The sequence below is a fragment of the Neolamprologus brichardi genome, chromosome 11 (assembly GCF_056152115.1).
Source record: "Neolamprologus brichardi isolate AB-2024 chromosome 11, ASM5615211v1, whole genome shotgun sequence".
NCBI lineage: Eukaryota > Metazoa > Chordata > Actinopteri > Cichliformes > Cichlidae > Neolamprologus > Neolamprologus brichardi.
In genome coordinates this window covers 11,887,122-11,903,538 of record NC_142114.1, presented here as the reverse complement: position 1 = coordinate 11,903,538, position 16,417 = coordinate 11,887,122, and the positions used below count along the sequence as shown (strand labels likewise).

General features: G+C 40.3%; 1 protein-coding gene across 1 annotated transcript in view; it reads left to right on the top strand.

Moving 5' to 3' along the window:
• The first annotated feature begins 392 nt into the window (after positions 1-392).
• The window catches only part of si:dkey-122a22.2 (uncharacterized), a 25,522-nt gene continuing 9,497 nt past the window's right edge, over positions 393-16,417 (top strand). The window contains exons 1-7 of the mRNA XM_006794781.3: positions 393-559; positions 1,076-1,238; positions 1,417-1,488; positions 1,603-1,679; positions 2,311-2,411; positions 5,396-5,512; positions 7,671-7,745. Coding sequence (XP_006794844.1) covers positions 500-559; positions 1,076-1,238; positions 1,417-1,488; positions 1,603-1,679; positions 2,311-2,411; positions 5,396-5,512; positions 7,671-7,745 — 665 coding nt within the window. The 5' untranslated portion in view covers positions 393-499. The remainder of the gene's footprint in view (positions 560-1,075; positions 1,239-1,416; positions 1,489-1,602; positions 1,680-2,310; positions 2,412-5,395; positions 5,513-7,670; positions 7,746-16,417) is intronic.

Here is a 16,417-nt window from a genome sequence, read left to right as displayed (position 1 = left end):
GAGTGTGTGAGCCAATACAGGGAGGGTTTGTGGGAAACAGCGACCCCCGCAGGTCGGTAGTTGTATTGATTCAATCCTGTTGAAAAGGAGAGATTTTAAGTGTCTCTGTCATTGGTCTCTACAGGTAACAACATAAAACAATACACACTTAGCCATACACCCCGAAAGAATTAATAAAAACTGCAATAACAACAACAACAACAACAACAACAACAACAACAACAATAATAATAATAATAATAATATAGAATTTATTAATGATAAGTTTACTGAGTTTGAATAAATAACTGCAAGGCAAACATTGACAAATCGCAGTGCACATCAAAGAGAGCAGAGAGACGAAGGTTACCGTTTTAGAGCATTGCACGGTTTGTCCCTCGTCGGCTGCTATAAGTCGTCCAGGAAGTCAGGGTGTTGCTGTATTGGTTTCATTCATTCAATACATTTGTGCATGTAGTGTGAATGTTACAACATTTGGTAATAAGTTCATTCATTCAGAATGCGTAGGAGAGCTGAAGCTCCGTCATCAGGCAATGAACCTGCCGTTGCTAATAATAAGGTAACGTAACGATAGCAAGCTGTTTGTGGCTACAGGTGACAGTTCTGCTGGCGAGTATTAGCTGACTGAGTCCACAAGCTAACGTGTCACTTTGTTTTTGGTTAGGTAGATGTCTGCTGGTGATATTTATATTTATTTGCTCTTACAGTGGTTTGGAGCATGAACCAATTTCTGTCAGCTTTCCATTATTTTGTCCAAAGAGAAGAGGAGCCAAACCCCTTAAACAAAACTGCACTATTTACAGCTCTTTGTTTGTTTACGGCTTACTTACGGGTTATCTAATGAATATTTTACTTTCAAACGAATCATTGGCAAGCGATCCTCAAAAAAAGAGAAAAGGAAAATAAAAAGAATGAATAAACGATCGAAGCAGTAACACTTTTAGGCCTGACTCTACGACTGAGGTTAATAAAATCCAAACTCCACACTTTTGAAACATTTCAGTGTTTAATTATAAATCGAAATGTAGAAGTGAGTGTGCAGTCAACGTTACATTTTCTTCTTTGCATAAATGAGGTTCCGGATCAAAGACGGCCCAGCCAAGCTGAAGTCAAAGGCAGTGTGTCTTACAGCTCCGTGCTCGTCAACATTGGGAAGTGTTTGCTTGTGATCATCCTCGTCCCTCCGTTCCTCAACTACGCCTCCCTTCAGAGAGAAGCACAGATGCTCTTGCCTAAAGGTTCACTTATCTTAAAGTCGTTGTTGCCAACATCAATTTTATGTTTATCTGCAAAATGTAATGTCATTACTTATTAATTGCGTAATTTAAACAGTTATGAAGTTCTCAAAGCTGAATGAGAAGCACTCAGTGAAGCCTAATCTTTGATTCTGTTTTTTTCCCCATGTCTTACATCCAGATGGCCAGATTGTTGATGTTGGTTTGGGTCAAAAGATGCATCTTTTGTGTAAAGGACGAGGAAAACCAGTTGGTAATAAGCTGCCTGTATTTTGTTTTCAATTAGTTTTTTCTGGCACATGGTTCTGTATCTGGCTCGCTTATGTTTTTTAGCTAAGCTCTGCCTGATCAGTCTGTTTTCCTGTAGTTATACTGGATGCCCCAACTGGAATGTCCTCAGATGTTTGGTTTCACGTTCAAGAGAATGTTGCATCGCTGACAAAGGTGGGGGTTTGACTCACTCACATTACAGAATTAAATGGGTGTCGTTCTGAATGATACTGTGAAATGTTATAGCATTTTATTAATATGACTGAATTTAATATCGCTAAATATCTGAATTAAATAGATCTAGATTAGTCATTTTTGCCATATGATGTACATTGAGAGTCAGTCAGTCAGCAGTCACACTGGCTTTCCCTCTGACCACCATAGTGAACTTCCCCTAGAATCTGTGACTACAAATGTGGCTGTGTTTTTGTTGTTTGGGTCGTGCTGGGACAGCCCTTGCAGTATCTCTGCCAGCCTCTGTCAGCCTGGTCTTTCTGCCGGCAGAAAGTCCAGGCTGACAGCCTGCCTCATGTTGTTTGTCTGAAATGTGACCCAGATGAAGTCATAGCCATGTTGCGGAAGGGCCTGACACATAAAGTGAAAAAAGACTGCATAAGCAACAACAAGAAAAACAAACATATAGAGCAATATTTACGCTTGTATCTGGATCTTTTTAGGGCCACTCAGCCATCATGCATTTTTAAAGCGCTTAAATGCAATAAGGCAGGTCTGGACTGTTCTGTAAGGTGAGCTTGTTGTGACTGAAAAAAAAAATCTCGCTGTCCTTGTTTGTCACGCTGCTCAGGTGTGTACATACGACAGAATGGGACTGGGCTTCAGCAAGCGGCTGATGCAGAATGAAACCACGGGAACAGAGAAGGTTTGGGACATGTCAACGACTGGACGGTGAGCGTGCTGTTTTATGAGACCGTCACTCTGAGCGGTTGTAACTATAGACGGCATGTAGAAGAGAGACACGCAATACGGAAATGCGCTAAACCTGCACTATTTGTAGTAGGCGATGGGAGAGACAACTCTGGTTGTGAAACACATCGGGTAATATAGAAGTTTACGAGAATGTGCTCCACCTCTCACTTCAATTATTACATCACGAAACATTTTCCTGATCAGTTTGAGGTCTCAACCTCTAGTCTCAAGTCATATTTAATATAGCATGATGCTCATTTTGTTGATTATTATCCCATTTAGAGTAAAATACATGATAAAGCTTGGCTTGCTTTATTGCTTACCTAGTGGCTTGTTCCCCCCCCCCCCCGTTTTTCAGTTAGGGCCAGCAATCTGTTTAATAATAAATAAATAAATAAAAAAGATAAAATAGCCAAAATGCCATATTTAAGCCTTTAAAACACTAGTATACAAATCAGTGGGTGACCTCATCGTAGCTGCAAGATCCTTGTATATGCAGTCTATATTTGTGACATTTAAAATGTGTGTTAATGCCTGCTGCTTTGCAATAATTTTACACTTTAAAACTGTGTCACAGTTAGGATTTGTCTTTTTTAAATTCTTGTAATTTTCTTTCTAAATTAATGAGTTTGCTGTTTTTCCCTTGCGGGCCTCTTGTCTCATTTATAGGCTGTTGTTGTATTTGTAAACTCAATTTGTATAACTTTAAAAGATGAATTTTCTGTAATATTGATTTTAGGAGGCCAGCATCTGTGTGGAACATACCTGGTTTAATGGCACCTTTTCAGTTTCTATGGCGACCTAATGTAATGTTTGTATTGGTGTCAGGTCACTGTTTCTCAGCGGCGCACGAGGGAAAGTGATATGGGATTTTGAATGCCCGTTTTATTATAAACCCACGGTTGATATCTTCTCTTCTTGCTAAAATGCTAAAGAGTTATTTAAAACCTTTTCACACTACTCTGCTCTACATCACACGCGTTGGACGAGGTGGTCAGTAGGAGAAAATGTACCTGTTATGATGAAAGCAGAGACAGCGGCAGCTTTTCTAGCACGCTAACCTCCCATCAGTTTCCCATTATACAAGAGTGTTACCCACAATGGGTAAACAAACAGAAGAAGCTGCTGGCCACTCAGCTTGACAAGCTCCAGCTACTGGGAGCTATGGGAGAGAGAGAAGCGAGGCAAGCGTGCTTCCAGCAACAATAGCAGACTGTGGCAAGGAGCGTTATGACACAACACTGTCTGAGATGAAAGGAGAGCGATTGCTTTCACTTTGGTATGTTTTTATTTATGTCTATTTTTTAGGTTTGAATAAGCAAGCACTGCTGACTTTGTTGACCAGCGGACCGGTTAGCACTGTCGCCTCAGTCCTGGTTTTAAATCTTCCCCGGGGCTTTTCTGTGTGACGTTGTCATGTTCTCTTCTCATGTCTGTGTGGGCACTGCAGCGTCCTCCCTCAGTCAACATTTTATGACGAAAAAACCTGTCATCAACAACAACCATGCCATGATGAAAATCACCTTTCTTCTCTATTATGAATCTCAATTTGGACTTAAATTTTAATAATCTTCTTCATCTGTAATAATAACCATTCATCCGACTTCTTTGGAACTGTGCTCTACAAGATATTGAATCATGGGGTTTACTTTTTCAGAGGACTGCACAGTTGTCCTGTGTATACTTTCTTTTTCACGTGATTATCTACTGAGTAAATCAAAGAAAACAGAAAGACAGAAAATGGGGAATATTCTACTTTTCTATCTATTAAAAACTGAGAGAAAACCCTTTAAAGGTTTCTTGGCAACAGGCAATGTCAGGCATTAATTTTAACCACTGAGCAAAAACGGGCCTTTTTTGGTCTCTTGCAGTGAAGGAGAACAATCCTTATAAAGCATTTCGTTTGCTTGGTATGGTTTTACCTGCTGGAAAAAGAGACCTTTTTAGACAACAATTTATGCAACCACTCTCCAGAACATTTAACTCTTTGTTTCCAAAAAGAAACACCTTGCTTCCTTGATGTGACACAAAGCAAAGACCCCAGTACAATAACATCGCAGATTTCACTCGTTTGCCATAGCAGAGTAAATATTCACAGGGAATCAGTATTACTTTGATAAAGTAGCTGTTTGGGACTTCTCATTAATGTTCTAGCCAGAGACTGATGTGTGCACATCCTGCTGAACACATTCCAGGCCTCCCCTGCGTCACGCAGCCACAGGATTGGGCTCTAATCATCCTCTCTCTGACATCGTAATGTGTTTGTCGAGCCTTAAATCTGCCTAAGGAATGAGCAGCCGTGATTTGCCGACGGTCAGCAGTCTAGTTTAGTTTGGCGTCCTGCCTGGGGGAAGTGGTCGGCTGCCTGTTTGAGGTGCAAGCAATCAATTTCCCGGGATTCAATATCTGAAGAGGTGTGATGACTCCCTAACCTTAACCCTGTGAGTCTTGTGAAATCTCTTCGTTTCAGTGTGACACCTTGGGTTTGATTTATTAGCACAACAAACCCGGGACGAGCAGATGGCTCTCGCACAGGAGTTGCTGCGCCTCATGTAATGATGATGCTCCCCCTGATGATTTAAGTTTGCTGGTGATTGTTTTTCCTGCGGTGTTTTGCAGTGGAAGCGAGCCAGCAGTCTCCCTCCGTTATGCTGTCATTTGGGTTTTTCAGCAGTGCTGTTTATTTTGGTGCCAGATCTGGAAAATGAGACATCAGAAAACTAAAGATACTGCTGATCTGATGTTTTTTAAAACTGTTTACATTCTTTATTGTAAGATAGAACTGATACCCTTTTGCCTTTTCTCTTATTTAGATTATTTTTGCCTCTTAATATAATAATAATGGAAGCAGATTAGAAATTAATGACATTACTGCAGTGCCACCTAGCTAAACAGATATGGTGGCCCAGTTTGCGGTGCATCCTGGTTGTGTGGAGAAGCTCACGAGTGTCGCTGTCTTCCAGGATGGTGGACGATCTGCACCGGCTTCTGGGGGCTGCTGGGATAGTCGGGCCCTTTATCATGGTGGGCTCTGAGCTTGGCGCACTCAACAGCAGATTCTACACCCACATTCATGATGTGTAAGTACTGCAGAACCAAAACTGAGGATTTTGGCTGAGGATTGGCATCTAATCCTCCGCCCACACCACTCAGTGTTTTCTCAGAGTTACATCAGTTTGGTCAGATTAACACAGTGATGCCAGTATTACATTATGGAGAAGCGGGATAGTCTGTTTAAAAACTTTAGATTTAGTTTGTTGTTTTTTGGATTAAATCATCTGTAAGTACAACATGAATTCTCTGCTGAAGGAATGCATTTTATACATGCAGTCATGCAATTGGTGCAGAAGTACCTGATTGTGTTTGGTACTAATTTTCTACAGAGTTTACTTTGCAAAATTAATTGAACTGGGAACCAAAATCACATTGGACTATTGATCGGTCTGTTTGGAAGCTATTTGTCGAAAGGAATATTCAGACTTTATTTCACTTTGATTTGGCCACAAACTGAAGTGATTTCCACATCTCCTCCATAAGTGGGAGAGAGTAGACCTGAATGCATTGAACAGGCTATAGTGACGGCAGCACTCCTTTATATGAGTGTGCACAGCTAACATGAAGAAATCCTGGCTATGTTGAACTTGCTTCATAGCATAAGAAAGCAGCATTAATAGCAAATTTCAACAGTCTGCAGTTCAAAACCATCTTCTTGTGCATCTCCAGGCCACTTTCACCACAGCTGCTGTTTTAGAGGAAGAAGCGTGATAACTAAAAACTTAAAAACCCTCAGAAAGCCAGAGCTGTCAGTTGTGTATATTGGTACATGAATTTCATTGAACTGTGCTCTTAAAAAGCTCTAAAGGAACCCTGATTATGGACATGTGTAGGTAACTTTCTTAACATTAGCACCAGTAGTTTCAATGTGATGTAAAACACTTTCTGCCATGGTTGTTTACTGATGGTTGGCATGGTTTTGGTCCCAATCTGTGAAGATGATTGACCATGATGAATGTAGATGATAGCAGAGGTGGGCGAGGGGAGAGGAGGGTAAAATTGGTATGTTGTAAAAGCCTCTGCTTTCTGCCATCAGCTGTTAGTTTGATCCACAAAATTGCCTCTATCATTTTATGATAAAATCTCTTCTAACAGCAATTTCAGAGATGAATATATACAGTCAAATCTTTTAAGTAAGACTGCATGTCTAAAAATTTCAGGGTTGTGGAAAACCAGCTCTCATCATCAGCCATTATCACTTTTTGCATGACATTTGGAAATATCAAACACATTTAAATTAAATTTGCAGTTCTAAAGGAAGCTGGATGTTTGCTTTAAGCCCACGTTTAAGGTCCGTGGTGAAACTGCAGGGTAGGCCTCAAAGTGAAAATGGTTAGAAAGGGGCTTCTAGGGAGCAGCTCCTTTGGAAAGTGCCTGGACGCGTGGCAGAAGATGTCCTTGAGGGGGATATCGGCCAAATTTAAATGACTTATTTTGGGGAATTTTAGCGGCTGATTAAATCACACCTTCTGTAGCTTTTTGTCCTGGGACACGAAATAAAAACTTGCCTTAGTCTAAAAAAAGTGAAGCCACCACAGAGGGAAAAGAATAAGATAATGTGTATGTCCATGCTATATGTTAGAGACAACTGTATACTGTGGATTAAGACATACTACACTACCAGCCTACTGTGTGAGTAACTGACTTAAAGTACAGCGCTGGTGGTAATGAATGTCATGCTAAAGATAAGACAAAAATAAAATGTGTATTACTATTTAAGAGTCCTTCATGTCCTCAGCAAAATTTAAAGAAAGCTCATTTTAAAATTGGTTGATAGAGATTTAGGAGTTCTTGACCTCACATGTTAAAATATATCCCAGTATATGCTCCCATCATCTCACATGACTCACCCTTTTCAGAGACAACGAGGTGATTAACGTGACAAGTAGCCCGTACCAGGGATGAAAGATTTAGGATTCAATCAGGCACAATGTTGCTGCTGTTAAGGGAGAAAATTAAGAAGTGGTGAGTGGATGACACCTTTCCAAATGGAAATATTACCTCGGGATCTGGTGTATGCGTGTGGTCATCTGTCTGTGGGGACAAATCTCCAGGAAGACAAATGAGACGGCGCCATCCATCTCACGCTCATTACTTCCCAGGCCAGGAGGGTAAAATGGACAAGAGTAGTCAATGAGTCGTTCTTCATCCGACTGTGTGTGTGTGTCCTCTTGTTGTCCTCAGGCAAGTGTCAGACCTGGTGCTGATTGATCCCATCCCAGAGGACATTTTTGAAGAGGACAAGTGGAAGGAGTACTGGTGAGTTTGTGGTGGAAGGCTTCAGAGGACTGAGTTGGAAGAAGAAAAAAAAGTAAAGATGCAAAGGAGAGTGAGAGAAGATGGAAACATGTCGAAGAAGCAAAAACTGGGAAGGGATGTAGAGTGGGAAAGAAGATTGAGAAAAGAGGAGCGTGGAAAAGGGAGCGAGAAGGATGATAATAGCTCTGAGGGGCAGAGAGGAGGCAGATAAAAAAGCGAGAGGCAGGGAAGAGGTGAAAAAAAGGGAACTGTATCAAGAAAAAAGAGGATTAGCATGAGGGGAAGGGAGGCAGAGGCACTAGCGAGTCAAACTCTTCCCTTACCGGCATTTATGGCAAGAACAGTTGATTATTTTTAATGGGTGGGGCTCATTAGCGTGATTAATTGGAGGCCAAAGAAACTCATTAGCTGATTGCACTCACTTGAGCAGGGAACAGATGAGGGGGAAGTCGGGGTTGTGGTGGTGGTCGGAACTGAGTGACAGACAGTGGAATAGCTCTGCTTTAATCCTCTGAGCGAGATATATGTCAAGTCAGTGTCACAGCATATATCTCATTATGCATTAATTATCATACGCGAGGTGTTAAGTGGGGGGTTGGTTGTTATTAATGATAAGCAAGAGTTCAGAGCAGGACTGTTGGTACCAGGTATGCAGCACCAACTGTGTTTGTTTACAAGTACGGAGCATGGAGTGTGGGCATTAAAAGGTATTTCTCTGCTGAAGAGATTATAATTAATCAGATGTACAGTTTTGCCACATTAAGCTGGGATGGCTACATGATAAACAAATCTCTAGAGGGCAGTTTTAGTGTATTTGTTGTCACCGGGTACAAAACAGAATTTCATGCTCAAAACCTGAGAGACATTATTGTTTCATTGGTAAATGATTTGAAATGTATTTATATATATATATATATGCATTTTTTTCTTTACGTGGTCTTGAACAATAGTTCTTCAGACTTTCTGAAGGTCTCTGAGATTTTCTTTAGACGTTGGCTGCTTTTTCACTCACTCACAGTCCAACCCTTAAATCCGACCATTTCAGTCAGAGTCAAATATTAAATATATTTAAAAAATATTTTTTTGTTTGTTAAGCTACTTCAGATGGACCAATGGGTCATTCAAGCATAATTGAATGAACCAGCGTGGTGTGTCCACGTAATAGACAACACAGAACCCAACAGCCTATATACTAGCAGCTTGTTGTAACATGCATCATTTTTTTGCATTTTGAACATTTTTGAACAACATCAAGATTGTCTGTTTGCAATTAGTGATTCCCAAAGAACTATTCGCTGAAAACTCAGCTTATCTTGCCATGGTGTGCAGTGTGTGTAAATAATGAGGAAACTGGACAAGTGGAGGACAAAAGAAATATCAGGCCTGAAAACCTTTCTGCAGAACCTAAAAGTTGTGTACTTAAGAAATAGAAGAAAATCCAGCAAAGACATGACACAGACCTTGAGATATTCATCTGGATCTTCAGTTGATCGTTCTATTGTTTACTGAAGCTTCATCAGAAATGGTCTCAGTGGCTGTCAGGAAGCTATTCTTCAAATCAAATCATCAAATCAAAATTTATTTATATAGCACATATTAAAACAACAGTGTTGACCATAGTGCTTCACAGTCAGTTAAAACACGAGACAATTAAAACAAACAATAAAACAGGACAACAAACAATAGGTAACAACACAATAAGCTAAAACAGCCAACTAGTTAGAATCAAAGGCCAAAGTAAAAAGATAAGTTTTAAGACGTGATTTAAAAGACTGGATAGACTCGGCAGTACGAATATGTACAGGGAGGTTATTCCAGAGTCTGGGTGCCACGGTTGCAAAGGCCCGGTCTCCTCTCGACTTCATTCGAGACCTAGGTTGCATTCTTAAGGAAGTGAAACAAGGAAAAAAATGCCTCATTACAAAAGAACTGGACTGAAAGTCAGAAAAAGTCTGATGGAGCGATGAAAAGATTTGACAGTTGCCAAAATTGAATTATGAGTGTAAAAAGTTCCCACCCGAGCGTTGAGCTGTGTGAGGTGATCAGTGTTATTCACTTCACCTGGTTTAGATGTGGATGATTGGTGTACACTGAAGCTTGATTAAAGAAGTCCATGATTTTATACGAGTACTGTGGTAGATTTGCTTTGGTATAAATTGTTTCCACCATAATTTTTTACTTTAGACATGCTTTCATTAACATAACTGAATAGAAATGAGCTTTATAAAAATAACATTTTTTTATTTATTTATTTTTTTCACCAGAGTTGATTAGTTAAATCTTAATTAAATTCCGGCCTTATTAAAAATCCAACTCGCTTGTAATTTTTCACAGTTATCCAAAAGCAATTCTAGATTTATGCCCCAATAAAATTAATTTGTATCGTACAAAAATAATAATTTTGAGGGACTACATTGGTTTAGCATAAAATAAACTAGCCTGATACTGAGCTTTGGAGAACCACAAGTTACCATTAAAGGTTTTAAATTGGCAAATGAACATGTTTATCACATCTTTGTTTCCTGTGCAAAAATTCTGCTCGTATATCTTTGTACAGATATAATTAATAAAGGATGCAAAGAGAGGCAAATCAGAACAGATGGAGACGTAAAGGACTGCATATGGCATAAGAATGTAAATAACAGGATGGTAAAATCAGTGGTGAAAGGAAGGTTATTTAGAAATGTTGCAACCACAGCTCTGTCTGCCAGTATTAGGCCACAGCCTGTATAAGGATGAGTGAAGGCAGATAAGAAATGGATCCCTGAAAATGGCCTAATTTGTACGGGACTCAAAGTGGAGCAGCACCATTTATCAGGGGTATGTGTTCAATTATCCTCTGATTAATAGGCATTCATTTCACTGGGTACATGACACGGCAGCAGCGATCCAATTACTCTATGGCTGATTTCATTTATATATTGCTTCTGCAAAGACTTACATTTAGTCAGTTTAAAAAAACAGCTCCATCATCTGTGCTTTGATTTCCATGGATGACTAAGTAGGAATGAGGGAAACTGCACGAAGACCCAAAGCATGTTCAGCACCAGTCCGCTCACGCCAGCGTCACCACACCACTGACATTCTTGCGTTACTTCATCATTTTCCTTGTTTTACCTTGTTTGTTTCACAAACTTGCATGTCTTCTCCGTCTTCGATGTAGATTTATTAGCTGTATGAGGTCTTATATTATTTGGTGGACAAGATAAGTAATGCAGGAGGGAGCAGGACTGCACCTGAGCAGGATTGTGGGGAGACCGTATCAGCTTTGCTCTGGGACTGGAGGATTTACACATCAAAGACCAGCTCATTAACAGAGGCTCTCTCCCAAAATTAGTTCTGTTACATCCTACAAAATGAATCAGCACCATCTCCTGAGAATGCCGTGTGTGTGTTCGTGCGTGTGTAGGCGTTTGCTTTCGCACACTTGTTGTAAAGGGTCAGCTTTCTTACTTGGGATTTTGGGCTGCAGACATCGCAGCATGTGTCGTATTTGCTTGCGAGCATAGATAATACCGCCTGATGAAAAATCAAGCACAGGGTCTATCATTGAGATTAGGAGAAGCTTCGGCGTACGTCTGGACAAATTGCATTCGGCACAAAAGCCGTCCACGGGTCGGGGTCACTCGGCACCGTCCGTTTTTGTTTCACCAGTGTGAGCAGAGAATCATTTTCATCTTTCCACTTGAAAAAGGAGCCTTATTTCTTTAATTTAAACCAAACTCTCAGTATCTGTTTGTGTGAGCATGTTAATAGAAAGGAGTGTGAAATGCATTTCAGAGGCTTTGGTCTTGCTTTATCTAGACTTTGAATATAAAGCCTGTTTTAGCCTGAAAAAATCAGATAATCTTTTATTTTCTATTTAATCCATAACAGCAGCATTACATGACTGATTGGTCTGAATACTGAACGTTTACTGACAGTGATGTGATCCCATGTAGTGATCTCCATGACATAATCATGTCCATTTTTAATACAGTGCTGTGTTAGGCCATTAAGATCATGAGCACTCAGTATTCATTTTTCAGCCTTGAGATTTCTCCAGATTTTCTGAATCTTTTGATGATATTATATCCTGTCAATGAAGCGATATTCAAAGAAAACCGTTCTGAAATTGTTCCACAGTTTTAGAGATATGCTTTTTTGCAGTTAATGAAACTGACCTCTCTAAGATGTTCTTTTGGTACCCAGTCATGTGACTGACATGTTGCCAATGAAAGTAATTAGTTGCGAGATGTTTTCTTTTAGTACAACTTACTTTTCCAGCCATTTGTTGCTGCCGTCCTAATTTTTTTCAGATGCGTTACTGCCATCTAATTCCGAATGAGTCAGTATTTTTTCAATATGCCTTCTCTATATTTATTCCAATCCTCTCTGTATATACCAAATCCCTGTAATCCTACCTCGATATCAACTACTGGTGTATTTATAGGTAAATAATACGTTAAGCTTTTTCAGATAGCACAGCACTTAATTCTTGCAGCTTATTTTGAAGGCTACAAATATTCAGATGAGCAATTTTTAAACTTTTCCTTTAAAGATGTCTAATAGCTTATAGTTTAATTCCACTGGCATCCTGATTTTAATATTAGATGAACCACCAAGGTTTCTCTTACAAAGAGCCAACCGTAGCTGCTTACAGCACAACTGCCCTTTGCTCCAGCGTCGAGTTCAAGTTCAAACTTCCTGTAGCTGTTTCAGCAACACGGTTTATAAGAATTTGTCCTTCGTGTGCTCACACACACCACAAAACACATCCAACAAAACACAACAAGGCAGGTAAAAGTTCAAATCTTTTCTTTCTCATTCATCATAAACAGTATGAATGAGTGTGTTCCCATTTTTTTCATGATGACTTCCTGATCCTTGATCTACAGGAATTCACTATGATGCTTCGAGCTCTTATCTAAGTCTCTTAACTTTCCCCTGTCTATGACTTTGTTCAGTTTGAACTTGATTGGCGTCCGTTTTTAGCCTGGTGATTAGTAGTTCACGCACCCTTGAATGCTCTGAGCAATCTCAGGTTATTCCATCAATCACGTCATTCCTTTTGCTTTGGTTTTTTTCAGCTTAATCCAAACACTCGACTAGGAAATTGGTTCTTTTGTTTCATGAATCAAGTATTGTATCTGTAAAGAATCTAAATGGTGATTCTTCTCTTTTTAACTCCTCATACATTTTTTTGCTGAGCAAGCATTTCTTTGAGAAAGACCGAATGTACAAACTCGGTTACAGTCCTCTCGTTCGTCCATGTTTTTTCTCATTTCCTCTCTTTCTCTCGCTCTGTAATGATGGATGAAAACTGCGTTGACAGTCAGACTGCCCTGACTCTCTAGATGGCCATTTAATGATCAGAGATTCCAGCTGGAATGAGGCAGATTGGTTGGTGTTAAGTACCAAAACAATTACACGAACAATGCTGCATTTAAAGCAAGAGTTTTGCTGTAGTTTTACACATTCCTGTCTTTCTGCAGCCAGGCGTGCACACGTGTGATATAAAACTAATTTAAGCCATTGGGAATATATTTGCTCAGAGAGCAGAAACAGAGGGGAGTGGTCTTGTCTAATGGGATGGTCCTTTTAATGAATGCTGATTCATTGACAGACGCTCCGTTTTAATGTACTATTACTGTGTTTAGTGTAACTCAGTCCTCAGAGGAGCACTGCTTGAACATCTCTTTATCCCTTTCTTCTCAATCTCAGGTCTTTTAAGTGTTTCTAATTATTAGGTGTGTTTTTAGTTTTTGGTGTTTGAATCTATTATCATGTTTAGAACAGAAGAATTCCATCTGAGACTGTCCCAACAAGTTTATGTGCGCGTGCTGTATAAATCCAGCATATTTTCAGTGCATTCTGTTGCTGTAAATTAGAATACATGATGCATGTAAAGAGGAAGATGAAGGAGGTTGTTCTGTAGAGTGTCCCAGTGTGGGCCTGACAGCTGTGGCAGCGGGCCTGGATCTAACCCTGAGTGAGTTTGGAGTCCCAAAGTGAAAATGACACTTTGTGCACCGTTCATCATCCCGCTGCTCATTAATATTCTCCACAAAGCACGGACACAGACAGACTCCGAGTCATGATAACACAAACATTTATGCATGCACGTACTCTATATTTGCACATCACACACTGCTGGCCACACAGCGTGCCGTGTTGTGCAGCAGTTAGACACGTTTCGCGGCTCACCTGGAGCCTGCTCTGTATGACGGGCAACGTATGACTGTCGTTTTGATTGACGACCCTTCGGCCACTCACAGTTGCTGCTGGCGTGATTTATAAGCCAGACAGGTTCAGTCCAAGTGTTTCCATCCGTCCACCCTGCACTTCGTTAGTGGATAAATTTACAGGCGTAACAGAATTTTCTCTCATCCCCCCTACTTCTGTATGGTCCCTTCCCTTATTGTGATATTTAAACCTTCCAATTATACTCAGATTGCTACAGCAGTAATTTAATACTTTAAGTGGCATTATGTAATCTCTGAGCTCTCTTGCTCCCTGTCTCTTTTATCCTTCGTTGGTAAACAGCAGCAGCAGTGACGACATACCCACTTGCCCCCTCAGAGCCCATTCGCTTTCAGCGTCGGTTTGCGTTCAATAACTCACCGGAGAACAGCCCTGCTCTAAAACCTCCTCGGGGATCCTCTGCTGAGATTGGCAGCAACCACCCAGCCCCGGGCTGCTGTATGGTGGGAGCAAGGGAAGGGAGTAGAGACTATATTTAATATGAGGAAATATGTCTTGTGGTATGTTTTGTGACATGATAATAAGGCTAGTCAAATTACACAACACAGTTTCTTCACATATACAGCATGGGTTCTCATCCATTGCTTCATAAGTGTGTCATTCATTATGAATCACACTGTGGTTCTGAAATGGCTCCCACTGTGGCAAGAGCTTCCTGCTGTCTTTCCCCGACTCAGCTGTTCACTGAATCCCCGATGAGTCAGGAATGGCAGTTAATTGTAATTAGAACCACTGTAAGAGTAACTATTGCTGTTATGGTGTGCTAATGAAACAGGGCTGTCCCGGCCCCTGTGTATTTACCCCAGTGTAACCTATAGTATTGATGCAGGGAGGAGCAGGCAGGGAACTGACCGTGGTGCAACACTGGCACCTTGTGGTTGTGCTCAGTATTACATGTCGGTGTTTAACTTTTCCTTTTAATTTAGACAATTAAGTTATTATGCTCTTATTTCCTGTTTGGAAGGATTCTTAACACTTAAGAAAATGTTTTGCTTGCGAGGTTTCAAAGTGCGTCTCGTACAAATGATGGGTTGGTAATCAAGTGAGATGAACTGGCTTCCAGAGCTGGAAGGAAATCATGGATATTGAGGACTGATTGAGGACAGTTTTTTTTATTATTGTTATATGTTATTCATTAGAAAAGGTGAAACGTTCAAAATGAAAAGTAGGATGTCACAGAACCTGGCAACCATCTTGGTAATGCCCCATGGCACTTATTTGTATAGTTATTGAATCCAGTATTTAAATGAACGTTTTGAATTTTAAAGCTTAATGGCACTGGAAATAAACAACAATAACAACAAAGCTGCATGTATAGAATCACTAATCAAATCTGATTTGGGGGGAAAAAAATCAAGATTTAAAAATATTAAAAAAAAACTCTCCAAGTTGTTCTGAAAACAGAGTATGGACAGAATCAGCATCTCATACTCAGTTTTCCATTATGGATGCAGTAAGACAAGAATAACAGTAAGTGCTCTGACCTACACCTTTAAAACCATAATGAGTAAAAATATCTGCCAGCACATCGTTGAAAGTGTCGTGAATCTCTGCTGTTAGCCTGCATGCTCAGAGTTTTCCCTGCTCCGTTGTTAATTGTCTCTTTGGGCTCAAAGAGCTCTCCCATACATTAGTGTTCGCTGAGTGCTGTCTCTCCCGCTCTAATGTCTCTGGAAAAACACACATTTAAGTGGAGTTAAGGGACTTTAATATGAAATTGGTTAGCAACAGAAAATCTAGCTGGAATTCTTTTACTATGTCAGTGAACGTCTGCCGATCCTTATGTTGTATTTCCTACCTTCCTAAAGCTAGTGTACTCTCTTTTAACGTGTAGTATGTCCAGAGAGTATTCACAGCACTTCACTTGTTTAACATTTAGTCATGTTACAGCCTTATTCCAACATGGATCTAATTTTCTTTTCACTTTAAAATTCTGCACACGAGACCTCGTAACACAAACTGGAAAGGTTTGGTTGAAGTTCTTGCAAATGTTTTCAAAATATAAAACAGTGTACATCAGTATCAATAACCTTTGTTCAGTACTTTGTTGCAGCAATTACAGCCTCAGGTCTTTCTAAATATGATGCTACGAACTCTGCTCACCTATTTTTATTTATTTTTTGGCAGTTTCTCTCATTCTTCTTTGCAGACTCTCTCATCAGCTTGGATGGGGGAGTGTCAGTGCACAACCATTTTGAGATCTCTCCAGAGATCTTCAATCAGGTTCAAGTCTGGGCTCTGGCTGGGCCACTGAGGGACATTCACAGAGAGGTCACTTCTTTGTTACGTTGGCTGCATGTTTCGGGTTGGTGTCCTGTTAGAACCTTTGCCCCAGTCTGAGATCCAGAGCACTCTGGAGCAGGTTATCATCAAGGTTGTCTTTGTACATCATCTTTCCCTCAACCCTGACTAGCTCCATGATGCTGCCA